We start from the raw sequence: 22,782 nt of genomic DNA on the forward strand, positions 1-22,782 counted from the left end.
GGAACGGCCTTTGCCTTCTTTAGAGCCGTTCTCCCTTTTAAGTCTATTATTTTGATTGTTCTTTTATTTCGGATGTGAAGAGATGGACCCACGTTTCATCCACGGAATGAAACGCAAAAATTCGGCTTTATTTCTGTGAAATAAAACTGGATGGAAATATCTTCACGACGTTGTATTTGTTCCATTGTTAGCAAACGTTGTTAAATAACAGAAATGGTTGCCTTAGCTATTCGTTTTTTGCTTATTTATTCTTGTTTGAATTCATAACGTTGTTATGGTCATCGGCTAGACCGATTTACTTTGTGCACAGTGAATCACAATCCATACGTTTAGTTTTGTATGATTTGGTGTAATCAAATTTATCAATACGTTTGTAATTATTATTTTGTTATAGAATGGACAGAAACAAAAAGGCCAGAAAAATAGGAATTCATTCAGAAGAACATATGAAGAGGGCACTGAATGCGATAAAGACCGGCTCAAGTATCGGGACAGTATCAAAAGAATATTCTACATAACAAAGATATAACAAAAAAGAAAATATTTGACGCCCAACTATTTCGTTAGAAAAATATTTACGACTGTACATGCAATGCACTTTAATGTTTCGAATATGTCATTGCGCAAACCCGAGAATTGTAGTTTGACAAGAGCAACAGCTTTCGACAAAGAAACGGTCAAAATATTTTCTGATAATCTTCAAAATATATTTAACCGCAGTCCAGCATTCGCAGATGGTACTAGCATTTATAATGTGGTTGAAACTGCTACTGGTGCTGTGCAAAAAATCCGAGAGTATTACTTCCAAAGGGGCGAAGGAATTGATGTCAAGTAACCAGCGGTAAAAAGGGTACCCTCGTTACTACATGTAACATAAGTACAGATGGTGTTGCACTGCCTCTTGTATTAGTCTTGGCATGTGTGAAAACAAATCGTCGTTTGCAAATTGAAACACCACCAGGTTCTCTTACTCTCGCGACTCCATCAGTGTGGATGAATACTGAAGTTTTTATGGATGTTTTTGTTTCGTTTAGAGATTTTCGTTTTTTTTTTTCTCGTAATATTAAATAAATAATATCATGTTTATATTTCTTTATTTTTCTCCCACAGATGTACAAAGTGAGTCAATTTTACTTTCTTTTTTAAATCTCATTCAGTCCGCTTTCCATTATTTTTAATGAATGTATTAATAATATTCTTACAGATGAATAATTATTTAATACAGAAACTAAATTTAAGGTCAATCTGATTGATAAGTCTTAAGTTTTGAGGAATAAAAAAAAGTGACTCACCGCTTACCCCGTGACTCTACTGGTAATGTTTAACTGACAATTTATTTGGAGTAATTTTCAAGAAGCTCGTTTCAGTTTTATTATAATTAGATATAACAGAGAAATGGTTTCATATTCATTCAAAAAGCTTATTAAATTATCTATTAGTTAAATATTGCTCCTAAAAAGGTTCTACCATAACTGTATAATTTAGATAAAACACTCATTTTCAGCATTTCAGTATAAAATTGACTGGCGTTGAGCATAAAATTCAGTTTTTTCATTTTTTAAATATTTAGGCAATTTATGGTTATTTTTGACCAAGATTTCTCTAAATAAATGAACTTTTTGGTTGAATTTCAAATTAACTTTAGACATAATGCAGAAAAATAAGGGTAGTCTATTTAATTTAAGTTGAGTTCCATTTCCTGTATAACTGAAAGTCGTAGACAACGGAAAATATTTCAAATGAAAGAAGCTTTCCTTATAGCTCCTGTATATACAGGGCGTTTCTAAATTCATGCGGCTAAATTCAGGAGGTGATTGCTCGTATGGAATTTGATGGGTTTTTCCTATAACAAAATTTCCTCAGCCCACCCCTTTCCCAGATATCGTCCTTAAAAGATGGTGGCTAAAAGTGAGTTTTAATTTTTTTTTTCTAAACGTGTACGGCAATCCATGGCACGTAAGCTACTTTCATGTATTTTAGCTAGAAGTGGTTATTTACAGCATTTATTATGAATCGAATCAAATTTATTGAAAAAAATGATAAATTATGATTATATTTGTTTTTTTTTCCAACTATTTGTTTAGCGAAAAAAATTTAACAACACAAAATATTTTTAAATAAAACAAGGATGACAACAGCCTACTGTTCTATAACTTTGTAGTTAAAAACAAGGTAGAGGTGGTCATTTCCAGTATTTATTATGGATGATTATGAATCGTATTACATATTTACTGTTTTCCCTCAATTTATTAAAAAAATTATAAATTATGGTGTTTATTTTTGAAATAAACAAGGATTTCATTTCATGAAACTTCGGGGTAAGGGTTGCTAATTTCATCCCCGTATAATATAACAAGGTTATTGAAAAAATACCCGTAGTTAGTCCTTTGCGAGTGCACGGAAATTACAGAATTTCAAGTTTCTAAACTAAATTAAAAGTCAATTTTGGTCACCACTTTTAAGGGTGATATCTCGGAAAGGGGTGCACTGAGGAAATTTTGTTGTAGGAAAGCATATGAGCAATCATCTCTTGAATTACGTCGCATGAAATTAGAAACACCTTGTATACAAGATCTGGCTATTAAATAACGAGACTGCGCGCCTAGAGGGCGCCCAAGACGGCTGGGGTAAAAACGTGTAGTGCGATGGGTATCTAGATATCTTGTCTACGTACGTCCCAAAACGCGTTTCCGTTACTATTATAGTATTTGTGCAGTAGCGGTTTGAAACTAACGTGTTTTTTTCTAGTGCCGGAAACCATGTGTGACGAAAAACCGGAGCAAAGTATCAATCTCAAATTTCTCGTTAAATTGCAAAAAACTCCGACTGAGTGCTATAAATTGTTTCAAGAGGCCTATGGGGACAATTCTCTATATCGTGCGCGTGTTTTTGAGTGGTGTAAGCGCTTTAGTGATTGCCGAGAGAGCAGCGCCCAGGTCGCCCTGTGACTGTTTCAGCTCCGAAAACAGTGACCAAAATCAACCAAATTGTGCGTGCAGATTTTTGATTGAGCATCCGGATGATTGCCGAGGCTGTAAACGCCGATAAAGAAATGGTTAGAAATATGTTACACGAGGAATTTCTTGAAAGATTTTCTTGAAAGGTTAGAAAAAGATCTGCTTTGAAAGAGACCCGATTTGAGTCGATGGAAGCGGTAAAGCAAAAAATGGCAGTGCTCCTAAAGGCCCTCACCAAGAAGACTTCCATCACTGCTTCGATCAATGGGAGTATATTGAAGGGGAGCATTCGAATGTAGAATAATTTTTATAATAAAACCCGTTTTAGTAACCAGTTTCGTTATTTCATAGCCAGACTTCGTATTTACATAAAAATACTGGTTGTTTAGTTAATTTTGCTCATAGTGGTGCAACCCTGTATATTAATAGAATATTCATACCGTTTCTTACCTCGATCGTAGAATTGGGGGATCGGAAAAAAGTGTATTCAATTGTTTTGAAATATAGTCGGCGATTTCGCCAGAAGTATTTATAATCATTGAATATACAGCTACCCACCACATGTAGAGCTCAACATTAATACTTGGTGTTTCATTTAAAAATTTAAGAATCAGTTTCAAAAATTTTACATCTGAATCAGTTACATAAAGAAGGTCACTTGATATTATCGTCACATTAGTACCGTTGAAAAGGTGTTTGAAATAAGTCAGCAAAGCGTTTTGTTGCGGTTTTGCTAGTACTAAATTGATTTCATTTTGTAAAGTTTCTACAGTTATTGAGTAAATATCCTCCTCGGCTTGGTCTAGATCTGTAGTATTCGTAACCACCTGAAAAATGTATCATATGAAAATTCATTAAAATTTCGTAGTAATTGAAATAATATAAATGTAGTTACTAGTTATTATTGGTCGAACGTAATGCATTGGTGTATGGTGACAGGTGCATTTTCATTATAGAGGCTCTATTATTGGTTGCTTCTATTAAACTTAACAAAGTGGTAAATGTGATGGTACTTCTGTCTAGAATTACGAGTTGTGTCCATTATTCACCCTCTTTCATATGTATATAAAAATGAATATTCGAATTCAAAACGAAATAATGGAGAATAATTCACGCAGCAGTAATTCAATTTCCTCATCATTTTACTCCTAAGAAAGGGTACAACTTAATGGTTTGATCAAAGAGCACAGTTTGTTCAACAGTCAACACATATCGAAAATTTCGTCCTCTGAATTGTTTATTGGCTCTAAGTGTGAAAATTTTTAAAAGTGAAAAAGATTTATGACGCTGCACTGCTAATCAGAACTAAACGATATACGAGGCCTGGCTATTAAATAACGAAACTGGTTACTAAAACGGGTTTTATTATAAAAATTATTCTACATTCGAATGCTCCCCTTCAATATACTCCCATTGATCGAAGCAGTGATGGAAGTCTTCTTGGTGAGGGCCTTTAGGAGCTCTGCCGTTTTTTGCTTTACCGCTTCCATCGACTCAAATCGGGTCTCTTTCAAAAAAGATCTTTTTCTAACCTTTCAAGAAAATCTGAGCAGACCCGTTGTCGCAAAAGCTTTTGGTCAGGAGTCAGATATTTGTCATGTGTAATTACTCGTGTAAATGGTTCTAACCGTTTCTTCATCGGCGTTTACAGCCTCGGCAGTCATCCAGATGCTCATTCGCCGATCTGCACGCACAATTTGGTTGATTTTGGTCACTGTTTCCGGAGCTGAAACAGTCACAGGGCAACCTGGGCGCTGCTCTATCGGCCCTCACTAAAGCGCTTACACCACTCAAAAACACGCGCACGATATAGAGAATTGTCCCCATAGGCCTCTTGAAAAAATTTATAGCACTCAGTCGGAGTTTTTTGCAATTTAACGAGAAATTTGTGATTGATACTTTGCTTCGGTTTTTCGTCACACATGGTTTATGGCAAAAAACACGTTTGTTTCAAACCGCTACTGCACAAACACTATAATAGTAACGGAAACGCGTTTTGGGACGTACATAGACAAGATATCTAGATACCCATCGCACTACACGTTTTTTACCCCAGCCGTCTTGGGCGTCCTCTAGGCGCGCAGTCTCGTTATTTAATAGCCAGACATCGTATGATTGATGGGTTAATACTAATGAAAACATAAGATCAGAATTAATACAGTAAAAAAAGCTTTTGTCGGAGCGTTTGAACTCCGAGTAACCGAAAGTTACTGGAAAACTCTTCTTCTTTTCTGCATCAATAATAACTCTGTGGTATAAGTATAAATATATGGTAGAATTTTTAGTTACCGTGTCTATGAAATCTGAAACGTCAGTTACAACATCTGCAGCTTTCTGAAGTAAGTCATCCTCTGCTGATGTTCCTGTGTAATTCATAAACACTATGTTTACAATATATTTTATAATATTATTATGTACATTTTTAACTAATTCTTGATAATCGGTTTCGTCAATTTCTTTGTTCCTTTTTCTGTTTCTTGGATATTTGTACGTTTTAGAAGGGCTAGAAATACGTTAACTTTAATATCCCATCGTTTTTTATTCGAACAGTTAGTTTCATCACAATTTCCTAATTTTTTCAAACATTATAAAAATTTTGACAACGCTCTCTCCGGTTAAATGTCCTTATTTATCAATTCTGATTGAAGTTCTATGAGTGTTAGTAGTTGATGGTTAGATTCAAGAAACTGGCGGATTTACAGATTTATTTTTGACGTGAATCAATTGAAATAACGTATGTCTGCGTGAATTTTTATATTGGATTTGCTCATTTTCATACGAGGGCTGCTACTTAAGTTTTGAGATATGGAAGCACTGATGCGATACTGATAATTGTACTCAGAACGTGTTGACATACGAGGGCTATTTGAGTTGTTTACAGATAATTAATTCGCGAACATTTTCGTGTCAAACCACCGTGTTCCGTTGGTTTACGGAATTCAATCGGGATCACACTTCGCTACAGGATGAATTTCGCGAAGGTCGTTCGAAATCGGCTGTTTTGCCAGAAAACACCGATGCAAGCTGATATTGCAAGATCGTCATGTGACATATCGCATACATTAAATATTACGTGAACATTGTCAAAATGTCAAAAAGATTTGTTCGCGTTGGATACCGCATAATTTTATAACCGGTCAAAAAACGCTCGTGTCGATTGGTGTAAAGAAATGGGCTCGAAACTAAACAACAATCGAATGTATGGGTCTTTCAAGATGGGTCAAATCCAACGAAATTTGTTTGCTGGGCATGTCGCCACCGTTCCATTGGAGCGACGTCAATTCTGAATGTTACACTAACATTTGCTTGCCATAAGAAAATTCAGGAAAATCAATCGCAGAAGATGAATCATTCTTCACCACGACATGCGATTTCTCACACATCAGTTCAAAGAAAAACGTTTTTGAACAGTCAAAATATCGAATTGATGGATCATGCGCCGTACAGTCCTTGTTTGGCACCCAATGATTTCTTCTTAGTACCGCAGATCAAAAATAAATTACAAGTTCAACGTTTTTCTACACCTGAAGATGCGGCTGATGAGTTCAAATCACGTTTTGGAGGTACTTCAATCGGAGTGGAAAAAATGTTTCGACAATTGGTTCAAACTCATGTAAAAATGTATTGATCTTAAGGCCAATTTTACAACGTAGGGTGAAACTGGAGATTAAACTGAAGTTTAAGTTATGATTTCAACTCTAAACCAAGAATAAACAATATCTCTTTATTTTACAGGTCATAGTTAAACAGATATTTTTCTGCCAGATGTCACAAATTTAACCAAATTTTTTCCGATAGTTGTTTTAAAGTTGAAGTGTTTTAGAAAGTTGTATGAATAATGATCAAAATAATCGTGCAATTTCTATGGATAAGTACTTTTGGTTAACCTTGTGAATAAATAGTTGAAACAATAACTCGAAAGAAAAAGGAAAAAAATTAGAAGGAGTTGGTAAGGGAATTTAATAATGAAAATAACAAAAACGGTCATGTTTTCGATAAAACCACAAAAAATTTAAAGAATGTGTGACAATTTAAAGATTCGCTCTAGAACTTTCTTCATCATCATCAAGTTAGTCAAGTGTAAATCTTCGATCATTCTACCAAAACTATTTATAATATTGTAAAAATGTAAACAATAAGAAAAAGTTAGATTCGAATCTTCCGTTTTATGCTAAACAGAAGTTTAAACTACCCCCTGACCGCCGGTACGTTTTAACCGAAGTTTGTCGGTAAACGCCATCTATAATACGTGATAAAAGCGGTATCTGTAATTTAAGCCGACTTTTGCGGTTTAAACTTCACTTGTAAAATTGGGCCATAATGGAGCATATTTTGAAAAACAATAAAGCTGTAAATAAAATAAAATATTTGTTTTTATTTGTCTATCTCAAATTTTTAGTAATAACCCTCGTATTTGTGTAAACAGAGTTACATTTTTTGTAAAATAATACTATATAAATATTTATAGTATTAAAGTTGTAGAATGGCATAGCGTAATACAAGAAAATCAGAGGAGAAACATTGATACTATTATAGAGAAAAAATACAATAGCTTTTTGGTGATCATACAGAGCGAGTTATATAACATAAGTTAGAATTTATGAAAACAAATTTCAGATTTCAAAGGGGGCCCCTTTAGTTTGAAAAAAGAGAAAAAATTTTTTGCGATTGTACTAAATTTTTGTAGAAAAGGTTTTTTTTTACACAAGACAATGTGAATATGTATTTAGTATACTGCAATAAATATTAAAATTTTCCGCCCATTGAAATCCTCTTGCTTAGGCTACAGCCTACTTAGCCTGCTACTACCGATTCAAGATGTTGAAATTTTGTATATGTTACAAACTTAATATCATTTTTATATGTAAAAAGTATTGAATTTTGAGGAAGCTACGAGGATTATCCTAAAAGTACTTGGCCCAATAAAGAAAACACAAAAAATTACACAGTGTTAATTCATTATTTTTGGCGATTGCAATAACGAATTTGAGAGCTGGTACATTGTCTTGATGAAACAACACTTTCTTCTTATCCAAATGCAGACGTTTTTGTTTGATTTCTTCGCTCAAACGTTGCAATAAGTTCGCATAATACTCGCCGATGATAGTTTTTCTTTTATCAATATAGTCAATGAAAATTATCCCGTGCACATCCCAATGCAATGACCTTGCCTGCAGATGAAATGGTTTTTGTCTCCTTTGGAGCCGGTTTTCCCTTATCAGTCCATTATTTTGATTGTTCTTCTGTTTCGGGTTACCTCATCTTCTGAGACGATCCTCGTACAATGAAAAGACCATCAGCAGTGTATTGTATTTTCAAAATGGGGCAATAAGTCGTTCTTGACAAAATGCTAATGAACAAAGTATAAAAAAACCACTGTTGGTTAGAAGTAGGTATAAAGTAGGAAAAGTGGTACTGTTTATATTAATTTATCGTAAATTAATAATAATTTAGTTTAAATTCACCTCAGCTGAGAATATTGAAAATATAAATTAATATTATTATTATTTTGTATAATCGAAGCATAGTTTTACCTTGGTAATGGGCTTGTTTGATAAATTTGGCCAACATACAATACATTTTCCGATCCATTGTAATTATTCGGACTTACGCTAACCCCTATGAATATATCCATCAGTAAGATTCTTTTGACTTGAGCATCTACTTTCCACCAATCAAAAAAATACGCACTATCATTTCTGGCAACAGTCATAAAACCAGGAACAATTGGTAAACTTATTTTCTCTAATACTCCATAAATCGATGTAATACCTAGTGTATCAAGGGTATCTAAAAATAAATAAAACAACGTACTATTATATAAATCATCAACCTTGTTCAATCTCCTCATGTTGTTATGACAAAAGATTTTTTCTCATTAACAATCAAAACATATGCAGTTCTTTAAGCTATTGAGATGGCATCAGAGTATAAAAGATTTACCATAGCGTGATGGGGTCTCCTTCAGCGACACGTCCTCTTTATCAGTTTTGTAGGTCTTCTGGCCAATTTCTCTTTAGTTATCTACCGTCTTGTGCTTCTATAAGTGGATGGAGCATCGTGTTTTCATGGTTAGTGCTTGGTTCTTTTATGATATCTTTGATAAAACTGAAGTTTTATGTTGGCTTAGGTTCCACACATAGTATGGTGCACCAGCTATCATGCAAAGTATTTTTGACTGACTTCTCTGTATGATGGCTATATTTGACTTTTTTGCGCAGCCCCAAAACTCGATACCATACATCCCCAGATAGACTTGATTGTCATTTTATAGAGTACGAGTTTGTTTTCGAGTATTAATTTGGATTTTATACCAATTAGCCATTTTTACTTTCAGGTCGGTTTGTCTGCGTTTGGTTTTAGAGTGAAGAACACTTGGGCGGTTTTTGTTTCGTTTGTCTTGATTTTATTATTTTCTGGTAGATCTGCCGTGTATAATACATATAATAATGTCACCAAGACGCTCCCCTGGGACACGCCTGCTTTTATTGGATAATTATCGAAAGTTCTTCCATTTATTTTTGTTCTCTATCTCTCAAGATTTTAAATTTGAGGTTTTTGATTTTATATAATAGGCCTGTGTGTCGAACCATGTCGAATGCCTGGCTAATGTCTAAAAATATTGATGTGCAGTATTTTTTTCTTCTAGTGCTTAATTTATTGCGTGGCTTCTCCTGTGATTTCGTTGTATAGTTGAAAGTATCTTCCTGAATCCAAACTGGTCTAGTGGTATCCACTCCTCTGTGTTTGGGTCTAAGTTTATACAAATATTTCAAGGACCTTTGATAGGTTTGGCAATAAAGTTATTGAACGATATGAAGAGACAAGTGTTTGGGTTTTTAGCCCTGTTTTGGGATTATTACTATTTCTACAGTTTTCAGCAGTTTTGGCCAGTAATTGAGACGTAAAATAGTATTAAATAAGCAGGTGATAAGTAAAAATGACACAAGATATAGTGCTTTGTTTCAACACAATTAGAAATTATTATTAAAGCTATTGCTGTTAAAATTAAATCTAAAACAGTTCTTCAAGATATAACTATTGATACAGTCATACAAGATTGCCCGGTAGATTAGAAGATATTTAATTTACCTAAATCCATACATGACTGGTAAAATATTTTGCTTTTATTAACAGCTTCAGGTAGGTCTGCATCATCGTTGTCTCCACTTAAAGCACTCAAAGAAGCAATGAGAATTTTCTCATTAATTGACGTAAAACTTGAAATTGATTTCCACCAACCATAATTAGGATGTTGTTCTGACCATCTGCCACATACAAATTGATAAAAATTATCGCAGGGATCTACAGTTTGATCCATCGACCATAAGTAATTCGCAGCTGTTCGAAGACATTCATCTGTACGACAATAGGTTACTGGAAGTTTAGCATCTGAAAATAAACTACTTTTTAAAACTATTTGTATATGTATTTGATGGGTAGTACGTAATTTAGGGCTTATATATTAAAAATTAGTATTTTTTGGAAAAAATGTATTATCAATAGCAATTTTAATAACATTACAATAAAATATTGGGATTTTCAAGTTACAGAAGAGGTTTATGAATCTATATCTATCTATAACTTATGTAGGGTGTACCAGGACTTGATGTAAAAAAGTTGAGAGTGAAAATAATGCTGTGACATAAACAAATTTTTATTACGAACCCTCGTTTCTGAGTTATAGGCCTTTGAAGTTATGAAATCAGAACTTATATTTAAGGATATTTGATAAATTATACATTAGAAACATTATGAATTTTTAATTGATGATTACTTAAGTCTATTTTTAGTGTGTTTGACGGAATAATAATTCCACACTACTATATGAAGGCCAGAGACAGCTCATGTCCAATGTTTAACAATTCGTATCTTTTCCAGTTCCATTAGAAATGTTTAATTGTGTTTTAATGCCTCATGAGTGAGTATTTTCAATAAATAATCACAATTTATGATAATTTTCTTCAGAATGTCTCTTTATAGCGAACGGTTTCCTTGGCATGTACAATGAAGAGGATATTTAACAAAACCATTGAAAAATTTATTTTTGCTATCTTTAGATTATACAGGTTGGCCCTTAATCGTAACTTAACTTGAATATAAGTTTCGATTTGACCACTTTAAATGCCTTTAACTCAGAAACGTCACCTACTCACTCCCGAATTTTTTGCATTAAGACCCGGAACACCTTGTATATTCAAAACTAAATATATACTACCTCTAATTGTTGAGAGTTTATAAACTGTCAACTGTCACATTGCTTTTCGCCCATGTGATTCAAATATACAAGCTATGTAAACTTCAGCAAAGTCATTATTAATAAATTAAATATTATAAATACTAGAAATTGTTATTTTTCGTGGAACATAGACACAACAAACCACTTGTGCATACACACTAAAACAAATTGAAGCATGTTGTAAAACTACAAGAAATACACTCGTGAAATTATTTTTGGAAAATGGTATTAAAAGTGTGCCAGTGGAAGCTCTATAAAACTAAGCAATGAATAAATATCTCTAATCAAATCTAAAATTACTCTCAGCACTTTAGGACTGATTTGATTTCTACACACTACATTTACAGTTCTTCCAATATCAATTGTAAAAGACAGTTACGCAGTTAATCAATATTTCATAAATATGCACGGCACTAATACCAAATTTAGATATGAAAAGTGATGTTTTCTCCCCGTATAAAATTCGGCAAACATCTAACAAACCGTCAGTTCACGTGGACTCATCATCTCCACTGTTTACCAATGAAAACATCAAATCATAAACATAAACGCATTTCTATTGGCCGAAGCCCTCAGTACACAATTTCTTCGAAATATTCCTGCCAGTAAGTCTGCGATAAGCATTGGTGTGGCTTGGTGAGATTTATTAAATACATAAATTTCTTCAAATAAATAGAAATATGACCATCGGCGAAGGAAGACAATGAAATTACACAGTGTGTAGTGAGAATAAAGACAGGTATGAATTTAAAAATAAAAATTAATACTTCTAAATTTCCACTTGAAAATATATACTTTTGAGGCTTGATGTCAAGCCTTTCGCAGTTGACACTTAATATTCATTATAAGTTGAGCTGTAATTTTACTTTGAGGTGGATCAATACTGATATTAGTATTAATTTGCCTCCAGTATATCGTGAGTAAATGCTATTAGCTAACGGGTTAGTTCGTTTATTTGCGTACATGTTTTTTTTATAAATTTATTTGAACAGCATAATAAATAGGTTACTGAGGCTTCCAAGTTTTCTATCTGTTTGGCTCTGCGATATAAAAATAGCTAAATGGTATAGAAATGTAATGAAAGTGATAATAAAGAAAAATTTTTTGCAGGTTCAGTTTTAATTTTAAAATTTTCACCGATGAGTTTGTAAACTGAAAAAATCTCGTTCTGGAGTTAATATTCGCAATCTATGAATAGATGATCTAACTGATCCTGTATTTTAGCTTCCGGAAGACCCTTAAATAATTACTCTCATTATTATTGAAAAATCACGATGTGAAGGTTTCGGAGGTATGCTTAAGCTATGGAGGGTAGAGGTAAGGAGAAGTATCTCATATGTGAGAAAATTGTGTCCAGTTCTACACCATAAATAAAAGTTCAAAAACCGTCCAGAAGGGCGCTGGTGCAGACATTCTCATTATTCTTACCCTTCGTAGCTTAACCTCTTGGGGACAGAATTAATATTCCATTGTTATCACTATTTCTAAGGAGATATTGTATAATTTCTTTTGCACGAACAAGGATCATCTGTAGTAAGGAAATCTATAATTTTGTTATTACATCTATTGTTTTATTTTCTAATTTATTGTTGTTGGTTAGCAAGTTTCAATAATTTCTATTATCGGGAGGGAAGAATAGCTGTTTTTTTATTATTAGTATTTTCCATTTTCCTCTAGAACAAATCTCACTCACAAGAAACCAGTAAAGATTATTCAATGTTGAAACAAATAACAACCTCAGTCAATCATTATTTTGTTTCTATGGAATTTTTAATCTAATGGTACTGTGTAATGTGTAGAAATATGCGGTGCAAAAATAACTTTTAACAGTTCACTGGAACGCTTATGTAAAAGTTACTTACATAACGATATAAATATTACCATTATAATAAAAAAAACTATTGTTAGAAGTAATAAAATAATTGATAGTTTCTTAAAAAACTTTTGTTGTCTAAATCTGGAACAGAAAATAATGTTCTTTGTTAAATAACCCTAATCAAGACTAACCGAAATATATATCAATAAATACATTTTGTTTTAAGTACCTAGTAGTTGCCTGCAATATCAATTTTTTATTAAATAAAACAAAATCATTTTTTTTATTACATACTGTTGTTGTAAATGTTAAAATAATTTTGTCGTAGTTTTGTAGTTTACTGTTTGTTGATAGTAGAAAATATTTGTTAATCTAAAGATACAATAGTTTTATGTAACACAACTTCTCTCTGGAAAGCAAACAATTCCTCATAAATAGAATAGCATATTTATTTGTACTACCAGGAAATTACTATTAATTGATTTCCATCCCGCAAAAAAGCTTTCTTAGGCCCTTATTATACTAGCGGATTGTGAGCGACTTCAAAGCGGATCGATCACTCCGCGTACGAGCAGCGAACGCGCAATAGCAGTGTGAACGCCATTTTGTACTGTCACGTACAAACGTCAGTATGTCGTCAGCTATGTGCTCACTCGTATTATCATGGGAGATCCTGATTGTAGAACAGAGTTATTAATGAGAGGAATTCAAAAGCAGAGAATTTAGTGATCGTAATTAAAAAAAAAAGCATAGGAAGAGATTTGCAATACAAGAAAGAGAAGCGATGATTATGCAACAGAGAAAAGAAAGAAAAAATATTATGATGTTGAAGATAAAAGTAATATTTTAATGCAAAGGATGGACGAGAGGATGAATGAAGACAGAAAAAGTAGTGATAGTGAACTCAAATACAACTTTGCGTTGTCTCTGGTTGATGATTTAAAATCAATTCATCCAGACTATAAAATAGATGCCAAAATGAAGATCATGGGAGTTTTTAAAAAATACGAGCATATGTCTAACAGGTATGCTCCATTGCAGCCAATTAATTATTCACCAAGTGTTTATGTCGAGAACAGTAACGCTGAATATACAATTTATAATGAATTTTTTTTTCTGAATAGTAATTTCCTAAATCCTGATACTTATCACCTTTTATTGTGGAATAATTTAATCGCTACTGTTAAACCACCATTATTTTGATAATTAGTGGGTAACTTATAATTAACTTTATAGTAATTACCATTCTTTCTTCAGGTGTCACTGAAAATGTGTGTCTTCATGTCTTAAATCAGTTTGTATCATATGCAACAACATAAAATGTAGGTCTTGACATTCGCAAGTAAGTACGAAATATTTTATTGGTTTGCAAAACAACACAGAGCAGTCGCTCTTTTCCATTCGATTAATCTATGATAGGTCCTCCCAAATTCGTCGATGCTTTCGTTTTCGTTTCCGGCGTCTTCGAACAAAGCCAACAGAAGTGTTTCCTCCTCAGAATCTATTTTGTTAATGAGTGTATTATGCGCTACAAACAAGCGACGAAAACACTACCACGCGTCCGCGACGCCCGCTCCGCACAGCAGCCGCTCGCAAGCTCATAGTATGATAAGACTGTTAAAACGTATACTTCTGGCAGAAAATAGAAGCTATTGATTAAATCAAGAAGTAAATAGCTATTCTAATATGTAATATTTACATAATTTAAATTTCCTATTTGCACCCCTCTAAAAATGGTGAAAAGATTATCGGAACAACTGCTACAATTTTGCACATGTACGGTAGAAAATCCTGATTCTCGCAGAAAATAAATTCAACTTAAAAAAAATTACACATGTTTCGCTTTGGACTTTCATTTCGCTTGTTTGTTTCAAGGAGACTTTGTTTTTGTTGTATCAGGCCGAGTTTCTGCTGTGTTTTCAATCTATAAATCATTATTAACTAGTTTGCACCCTCAGATAAAGTGAAGAAAACATGAAAGTAATGTAATAACTGAAAGAGAATTGACTTTTACCTGGTAAAGAATGATCCGTTGGCCCGCGCTTGCCTTACCCTTGGTAGTTGGGTCGGTTTCCCTTAAAATAAGTAAGTGTACACCTAGACTGAAGGGAAATTCTGGAGGGTGAATATCGAAATGATAGTTGTAACGGTGACAACTAGCTGAAGAAATAAATGCACTAGAAATGCAATGTAAAACAATCACATTAGAAATCCATGAAGGACTAACACAACCCTACTTCTATCAGCTACAAAATTTTGATCAAAACTTACAATATCTAAACAATTTAAAATTATCTCTGTAGTTTTCCTTCATTCTCTGAAGACGTTGAATTGTTGATCAAAACGAGCGTCAGACATTGAATTGCGAGTGTTGGTGTAGTGGTAGTGTAAGCAGTGTGTTCAGTATGAATATCGCCAACGGTTCCAAAAATTCCAGCTTAGTACAAATGAAAACAAAGCGAATCATGTGTGATCTTCTTTGAAATGAAATTAATTTAAATTAATAATACAAGTACGAGCATCGGAGGAGTTGATCCGCCCTTAAGTCCAATTTTACAACCTAGAGTAAAACTGGAGATTAAACTTTGGTTTAAAATCTAGCTTAAGTCACTTGCTTTACTTCACAGGTCACAGTTAAGAAGACATTTTCCTGCCAGTTGTCACTAGCGCGGAAATATAACAAAAACTATTCCGATATTTGTTTTAAAGTTGAATTGATTAAGAAAGTTGTATAAAGCAAAATGAACAAAGAATAATTTGCAGTTGCAATTTATCTAACAATGAAGTAGTACTTTTGGCTAAACTTGTGAAGAAATACAAAATAACAGTCGGATCCAAAAAAGTGATACGGTAATTTGGAAAAAGAAAGTGGGGAGGAAACCGCAACAAATTTGAAAAATAAGCTGGACAATTTGAAGATTTACAATGGGACGAATAACTTTTTGATTTCTCGGCGCGTCGTCAATATTGATAAATTCTTCATCATCGTCGACTTTATCAAATATTACGTGCAAATTTTTAATCATTTTACCAAAACCCTTTATTATATCGTAAAAATATGAGCAATTTGAAGGTTAGAAAGTTAGATTCGGATCCTCCGTTTCATGTTAAACTTAAGTTACACTACCCCCTGACCGCCGGTACGTTTAAACCGAAGTTTGTCGGTAAACGTCATCTAAAAAACGCGAAACAAAAACGGTATCTGTGGTTTCATGTGACGTTTGCGGTTAAAATTTAACTTATAAAATTTGGTCTCGAAAAATTATATTTTTCTCGGTTTTTTTCCGTTCCTTGCTATTAGTACAATTAAAATATAAATAAAGCTAACCATGAGCCATTTTTCTATCAAATCAATCTTTATTTTGGCAAGGTTTTTCTGATTAAACAAACAGTGGTAATAATATTTTAAACTGAAACAGCTTTTTTGGGAGAGTAGATCCAACAATAGAACAAAAATTATTCGATATGTTTTTGATTCAAATTGCATTTAGTCAATTTTTATTTTGGTGGTTGTTCATATCTATTTTGGATAGATTAATAATCTCAAAAGTAAGAGAGATACTTTTAGTTTCTTAATTTTGCGTTATTGGTTCAACCCAAAATATGACACGCTTTAGTTTTTTTTATTGAAACTTGAATTATATTTTAAATGAAATTTCAATATTCCTATAAAAACATCCGTTTGTTTTGTCTAGATTTCACTTATAAATATATAAAATGTGAACTTACATTTTTGCCCCAGATTTAACTTCAATTAAGTGATCTCCCCGGTTATTTGAATTTCCTGCAACAAAAAAGGAACCAATTCGGTAACCATTATATTAAATGCCATTCTATTTTTCAAATCTCTAGTTACAAAAACAAATCTTCATTGTTAAGAAAGCCTGAACTGAACTCATCCATTTTTATGCATTCACTAATTTCATAAAAAATTGAACTATTTACAATGTGTGATGAAAAATACTGTTACGAACAAGCTTGCGAAATGGCTCTGTCCAGCTAAAATGGAATTTTAAAATTCGGTGAATTCGCTCGGCGCCTATAATCTGTTTTTTATAAATGACGGACGCGCCTTTGATGAACTTTTTATTATAGAGGGCGGTTTGTTACAATATTTCTTTCAAATAAGTTCTAGGAAAGTCTATTTATTGATTTTTTTGTTCTGGAACTTTATATAATTCTTTTTGTGGTTTATAAATAAGTTGAAGTAGCGCAGCTGGTATTAAATAAATAGTCGTAGTGAAAAGAACTAATTAGTAAAAGTAATCGCAGAAATTATTAAAGTGATATTTACAAATAAATGATTATAAGTTAACTGTATTGTATAGTGTGTAAATAAATTAAGAACGTACGAGACAGTGTTTATCAATTCACGAATAGAAAGTGTGTAAATAAATATAAAAAACGTTACAATAGGATCATTATTTTATTAAAAAAAATAGAAGATAACATAAAATTTGACTTAATCATTCAAAGTACTACCATTAGCTAGCCATGTACTTATCTCAAGGTTGAATCGATGCTTGGAAGCATTTCTGGTAGACACATCGTTATTTAAACGTTCAAATACCTCAATTAGGTGTTTGAATGAACAAATTTGCTTACTTTTTTCATATGTTTTTAATGTCAGCCTGACTGTTTCTAATGCATTTATTTTCACTTTCAAATATCTCGTACGGCATCTTTAAAGCTTCTAAGTTATCATCGAGACGTAGTAATTGCTTTTATAGAAATTTATCATTTTTTTTTATTAGATCTTCTATTTTAACTATGTTGTCACGAAAGTTCAATATTTTTATCTTTTTCGTTCAATTCTAATACACCTTTATTGTTGGCTAGCTATTGTTGGCCAGCTAGGCGTGGTTGAAGTGGATCCTCGTCCACGGCCTTTTAAGAAAGTTTATCTGTGAACTAGAGATTCCGCGCTTGAGTCTAACTACAAAACTCCATTAGAGACACCAATCAGATGATTCAATACATAATTTCAAATCCATTGGAAGACATATATGTTCACATTAGAATTATGTTGATTATGCCTATGCACAGAAAGAAGTTTACCTACTTTTCAAAAGTATTGGAAACCTCTTAAGAAACAATATAAAGTAGGACAGACTATTTGGTTTAGCAATACTCTCAATTGAAGCAGATTTAGCACAACAACAACATTCACAAATCATTACTAGAGGACTTCAGTGGAGCAAAAAATAGAAAAACATTATATTTGCGTAAAAAATCACTCAAGTCGCAAAATAAAACCTATTTCCAAATTTATACGCTTTTCAATATTAGCTTGCATTGCATTTTTTGTAAAAAACAAACGTTTTGTCCATCCGTCCTTTTGTAGCAACCATATCTCCTTACAGCAAACATGTAGCCAGCTCTAGTTTTATGTACAGGGTGGGCCAGAAAGGCGTACGATTTTACAAACTCTTTTGCGTTTAAACGTTATGAGTGGGTGCTACGCGGGTGGTGGGGATGAGTAGCTCGGTTCTCGGAAATTTAGTTGCGATGGGTCACTTCACCGGAGCGAAACGTGCATTCTGCATTATACATTATTACAAAAATGGTGATTCGTGCGCTTTTGTTCGGCGTTTGTTTCGACGTGAGTTTGGATTACATGACATAAATCAGTGTCCGAGAGAAAGTGTGATTCGATCATGGGTCAGAAAGTTTGATGCTACTGGTTCGACTCTTAATCAGAAGTCTACGGGACGCCAAGATCAACAAGAATAGAAGACACAATTTAACAAGTTAGAGCTTCAGTTCAACGTAATCCTGGTCCAACGACTCGCAAGCGATCAGCCGAACTTGTGGTATCCAGAACATCTTTGCGTCGCATTATGTCGAAAGATCTGAAATTACACCCGTATAAAATTCAACTTGGGCAGAAATTACAGCCAAATGATTTAATTTCAACACGAACTTTTGTTGGAATAATACAATATTCTGTTCTCCGATGAAGCCCATTTTCATCGAAAGTAACCGTGGTAATTCCGGGCGATCATATCAGCGTACGGAATTATCGGACCCTATTTCATTTAAAATCAACAGGGGCAATCTGTCACTGTAAATTCTGAACGATACATAGCTATGATAAGGAATTTTTTCTTTCTGCAACTGCAACAATTTGAAGCCTATAATTATACAATACGGTTTAAACAAGATAACGCGACATGTCATACTTCTAATGCCTCTTTGGAGGTCGTCAACCAGATGTTTGCTGGGAAACTGATATCTCGGAGTAGTGACATTGCATGGCCGCTTAGAAGTTCGGACCTAACCCCACCGAATTTTTTTATGTGGTGATACCAGAAAAGTAGAGTCTACTCCAATAACCCGGCCACGCTTAATCAGTTGAAGACCAACATCCGAGAAGAAATAGCAGCTATTTCCCGTGCAATGTGCCAGCAAGTTTTTACCAATTTGAGATCTAGATTCGAGGAATGTTTGCAGCGCGATGGTGCACACCTAGATGATGTTCTTTTTAAGAAATGAATTTTCTAGACATATTTTTCAAATAAAATAAAAAACTGTATGTGGATTATATTAAGTTTTTATTAATAAATTTTGTTATTTTTTCAAATTCGCGAAACTTTCTGGCCAACCACGTATTTAATTCCTGTAAATTATCCAAAATGTGATTTTTCCCATACAAAATTTTATTTAAACTTGTTATAGATCAACATTGAAGATTGTTCCCTATAATGTCATACTTTGTGAAGATTTTAATCAAGATCTTTAGCAACCACCGAATTTAAAAAAAATTTAAAAAACATATAATATCACCCGAGTATTTTCAAAAGAAGCTACAACAAAAGCAATTTTTGCAAATAAGTGCGTAGTGAGTAGGTAAGTCGTGTCAAAGCATGTTTGGAAATATATATTTATTTTGTAGATCTTGGTATACACTACGCCACTGGTTCTACTAATAATTAATTAGTTTGATGAATTGAAATTGATCAATTGTTTCCTCCAGAAAATTCTTGTTGTTGGGGCAACGCGTCGAATGCAAAAGTACGAGGATGGTCCCAGAAATACCAGGTCTGACCAAAGATGGCGGTAGTTGTTTGGAAAATACCACTGTGTTAGAAAGTATACAATCTATACAGCATAAGTGTCAAGTTTGTAAAGGCGTTGTTTGGTAGCCATAGTAAACCTTTTCAGTGAAAATGTGAATATGGTAAAAAATTGGTCATCGTAATGTGATACAATACTTTTATATGAAAGGCTGACCAATATGAAAGCTGAACTAGATTCTACTCTCGGTGAGACTTCTCCTTGTTATCAACAGTAAAATATTGGGTAGCAGAGTTTGAACGCGGCAGTACGACCTGCGAAAACCAGCATCGCAGTGGTCGATCAAATGAGGAGACGACTCCAGAAATGTTGTAGAAAATCCAAAATGCGGTACTTGATGATCGTCGACTGAAAGTGCGCGTACTAGCAGACATAGTAGGCATTTCAAAAAGTGCGGTACATCGCATATTAATTGAAAATTTGTACATGAAAAAGCTGTGCTCAAGATGGGCGGCGCGTTTGCGCACAATGGAACGAATACAGCGTTGAAAAGATGTTTCCATCGAGTGTTTAACAATGTTTCACAGAAATAAAGCTGATTTTTGCACCGTTTCATGACCATAGATAAAACGTTGACGAAACGAAACAAAAGTACAATCAAAACAATGGTCTGAAAATGGAGAACCAGCTCCAAAGAAGGCAAAGACCGTTCCATCTGCAGGTAAGATTATGGCGTCGGTTTTTTGGGATGCGCATGGAATTATCTTCATTGACTATCTTGAAAAAGGAAAAACTATCAACGGCTAGTATTATACGAACTTATAACAACGTTTGAGTGAAGAAATAAAACAAAATCGCCTGCATTTGGCTAAGAAGAAGTGTTGTTTCATCAAGACAATGCAACAACTCATACATTCGATATTACCATGGGGCCAAAAGTAATGAATTAACAGAGTTGGTCAAAGATTTTCCAATAATAAAAAGGTGATATCGGCATTTAATTGCTATTTCGATGAGCTTAACGATTCTTATTATAAGAAGGGTATCGAACTTATTGAACATTACGTTAAAAATAAATATTTTTTTTCCAAACTTTTTGTGTTTTCTTTAGAATCTGATCCGATTTTAAGAACCCGCTTAAAGTTACAATCGAAATTTAATTAACAAAATTATATTTTTATTTTCATTTATGAAATTAAAAAATTACTGAGCATCATTTTTGCTTAGATTTAATCAATATCCATTAAAAATTCACTTAGACGGGAAAAATTAATTTAAATAAAATAACGATTGTCACCCGTAACGACACATATCAGAAAAGGTTGAAATTTTAATTTGTTATTATAGAACACTAAATCTTTTAATTGAACAATCGGTATAATGATTTTTTTCCCAAATGAAATAGAAACATTACTCACCATCTACACTAAAAATTCTACCATTCACTATATTTCCCTGGTTTACACGAAAATCAATATCAGGTTGATAGGCAAAGTTGTCCATATTTGTAGTTCGAGTTCCTTAACGATGAAAGTATAAAATCGTGGAATAAACGTATTCAACTATGCCCGTAATGCATATAACTGAGGGCGGTTTATCGATTGTCATTCCATTATTGATTATAAAATTAACTTTAGAGAAAACATTTATTATTTACAATGAAGTTACATTATTATGTCGCGTTTAGAATGGTTGATTTTCCCATTAGGCATAGAACTATTATTTTATGTACGTTTGAAGTCAAAAAAAATTATTGTAAGATTCTATTACAGAGTGCGCTAACAAATAAATTCAATTTGTATTAAATTGAGGCAATTTCATTATTATTCTTCTCTATATTTCCACAGCACTTAAATTTATCAGGTGTACACAATATTGTTACGAGCTTGTCCATTACATGGACCGTGAAACCGGTCCTGATCGATTACGTTAATATAATCTAAAATTTGTATGTACGCAACGGGTACAAATTTACAAGAAATAAAGCTACAAACCTTCGAACTGTTTATAACTTATTTATGGAATGTTATGAATTGTTTGTATAGAATCAATTTCTAAGGGGCCTTTTCGTTTGTTTACATTCTGGAACCGAATTATCGAGAAATAGTAGTCTGTAGAAAAAACGAGACAAATAGCCAGATAAATATAAGACGAAGCGATCAACACGAACAGTCAGTTGAACAATAGAAAGTGTCAAGTGTCAATTGGATATAAAAGTGTATCATATGATCAATTTGGTTTATCAAAGAATTTGTCGATACATTCAAATCTTAATTTAAGAGTATTTAAATATGTAGTGCAGCAATCCAGTAGTCGAACCGTTAAACATAAAATGTCCTAATTACAATAACGTGACAATATATAAAGAATTAGATAAGTGTTTAGTGATAAGTCTTAATGTATAGTTTAGTGAATAGTGTAGTGAATTTAGGGTGTATAAATAAATTAAGTAAGTAAGCAATAAACACCACGTGTATAAATTCAAATAAAATAAATAAAATAGAAGGAAAACATCACCTTTGAGTCAAGTGTGGGGTGATTTAAATAAATTAAAAGATAAAAAAATACAATATATTACCACTATACATATTTGTTTTATATAAAAAATATACCCGCCTTATTCCCTTTTGGTATTTTATTGTCCATTTATTTATTGTAGTGATTACAATTGGAAATGAGGTTATATGCTGCAGATCATAATTTGGTGCAGTATACAATGTGATTCAATGTTTCACGCCTGAACGTAACACAAT

The 22,782-nt window shown here is 33.1% G+C and overlaps 1 protein-coding gene across 3 annotated transcripts in view; it reads right to left on the bottom strand.

Annotated features, from left to right (window-relative positions):
* LOC130904160 (endothelin-converting enzyme 1) overlaps positions 1-21,582 on the bottom strand; it is a 32,359-nt gene extending 10,777 nt beyond the window's left edge. The window contains exons 1-7 of one of the 3 annotated variants that reach the window (XM_057816750.1): positions 21,448-21,582; positions 16,742-16,796; positions 13,059-13,153; positions 10,050-10,349; positions 8,492-8,747; positions 5,247-5,460; positions 3,408-3,784 (exon numbers count right to left, since the gene is read on the bottom strand). In XM_057816750.1, coding sequence (XP_057672733.1) covers positions 3,408-3,784; positions 5,247-5,460; positions 8,492-8,747; positions 10,050-10,349; positions 13,059-13,153; positions 16,742-16,796; positions 21,448-21,532 — 1,382 coding nt within the window. In that variant the 5' untranslated portion in view covers positions 21,533-21,582. The remainder of the gene's footprint in view (positions 1-3,407; positions 3,785-5,246; positions 5,461-8,491; positions 8,748-10,049; positions 10,350-13,058; positions 13,154-16,741; positions 16,797-21,447) is intronic. The other 2 variants (XM_057816751.1, XM_057816752.1) reach the window with 2 other exon arrangements.
* Positions 21,583-22,782: the final 1,200 nt, after the last annotated feature.

This window comes from Diorhabda carinulata, chromosome 2 (assembly GCF_026250575.1).
Source record: "Diorhabda carinulata isolate Delta chromosome 2, icDioCari1.1, whole genome shotgun sequence".
Lineage (NCBI taxonomy): Eukaryota > Metazoa > Arthropoda > Insecta > Coleoptera > Chrysomelidae > Diorhabda > Diorhabda carinulata.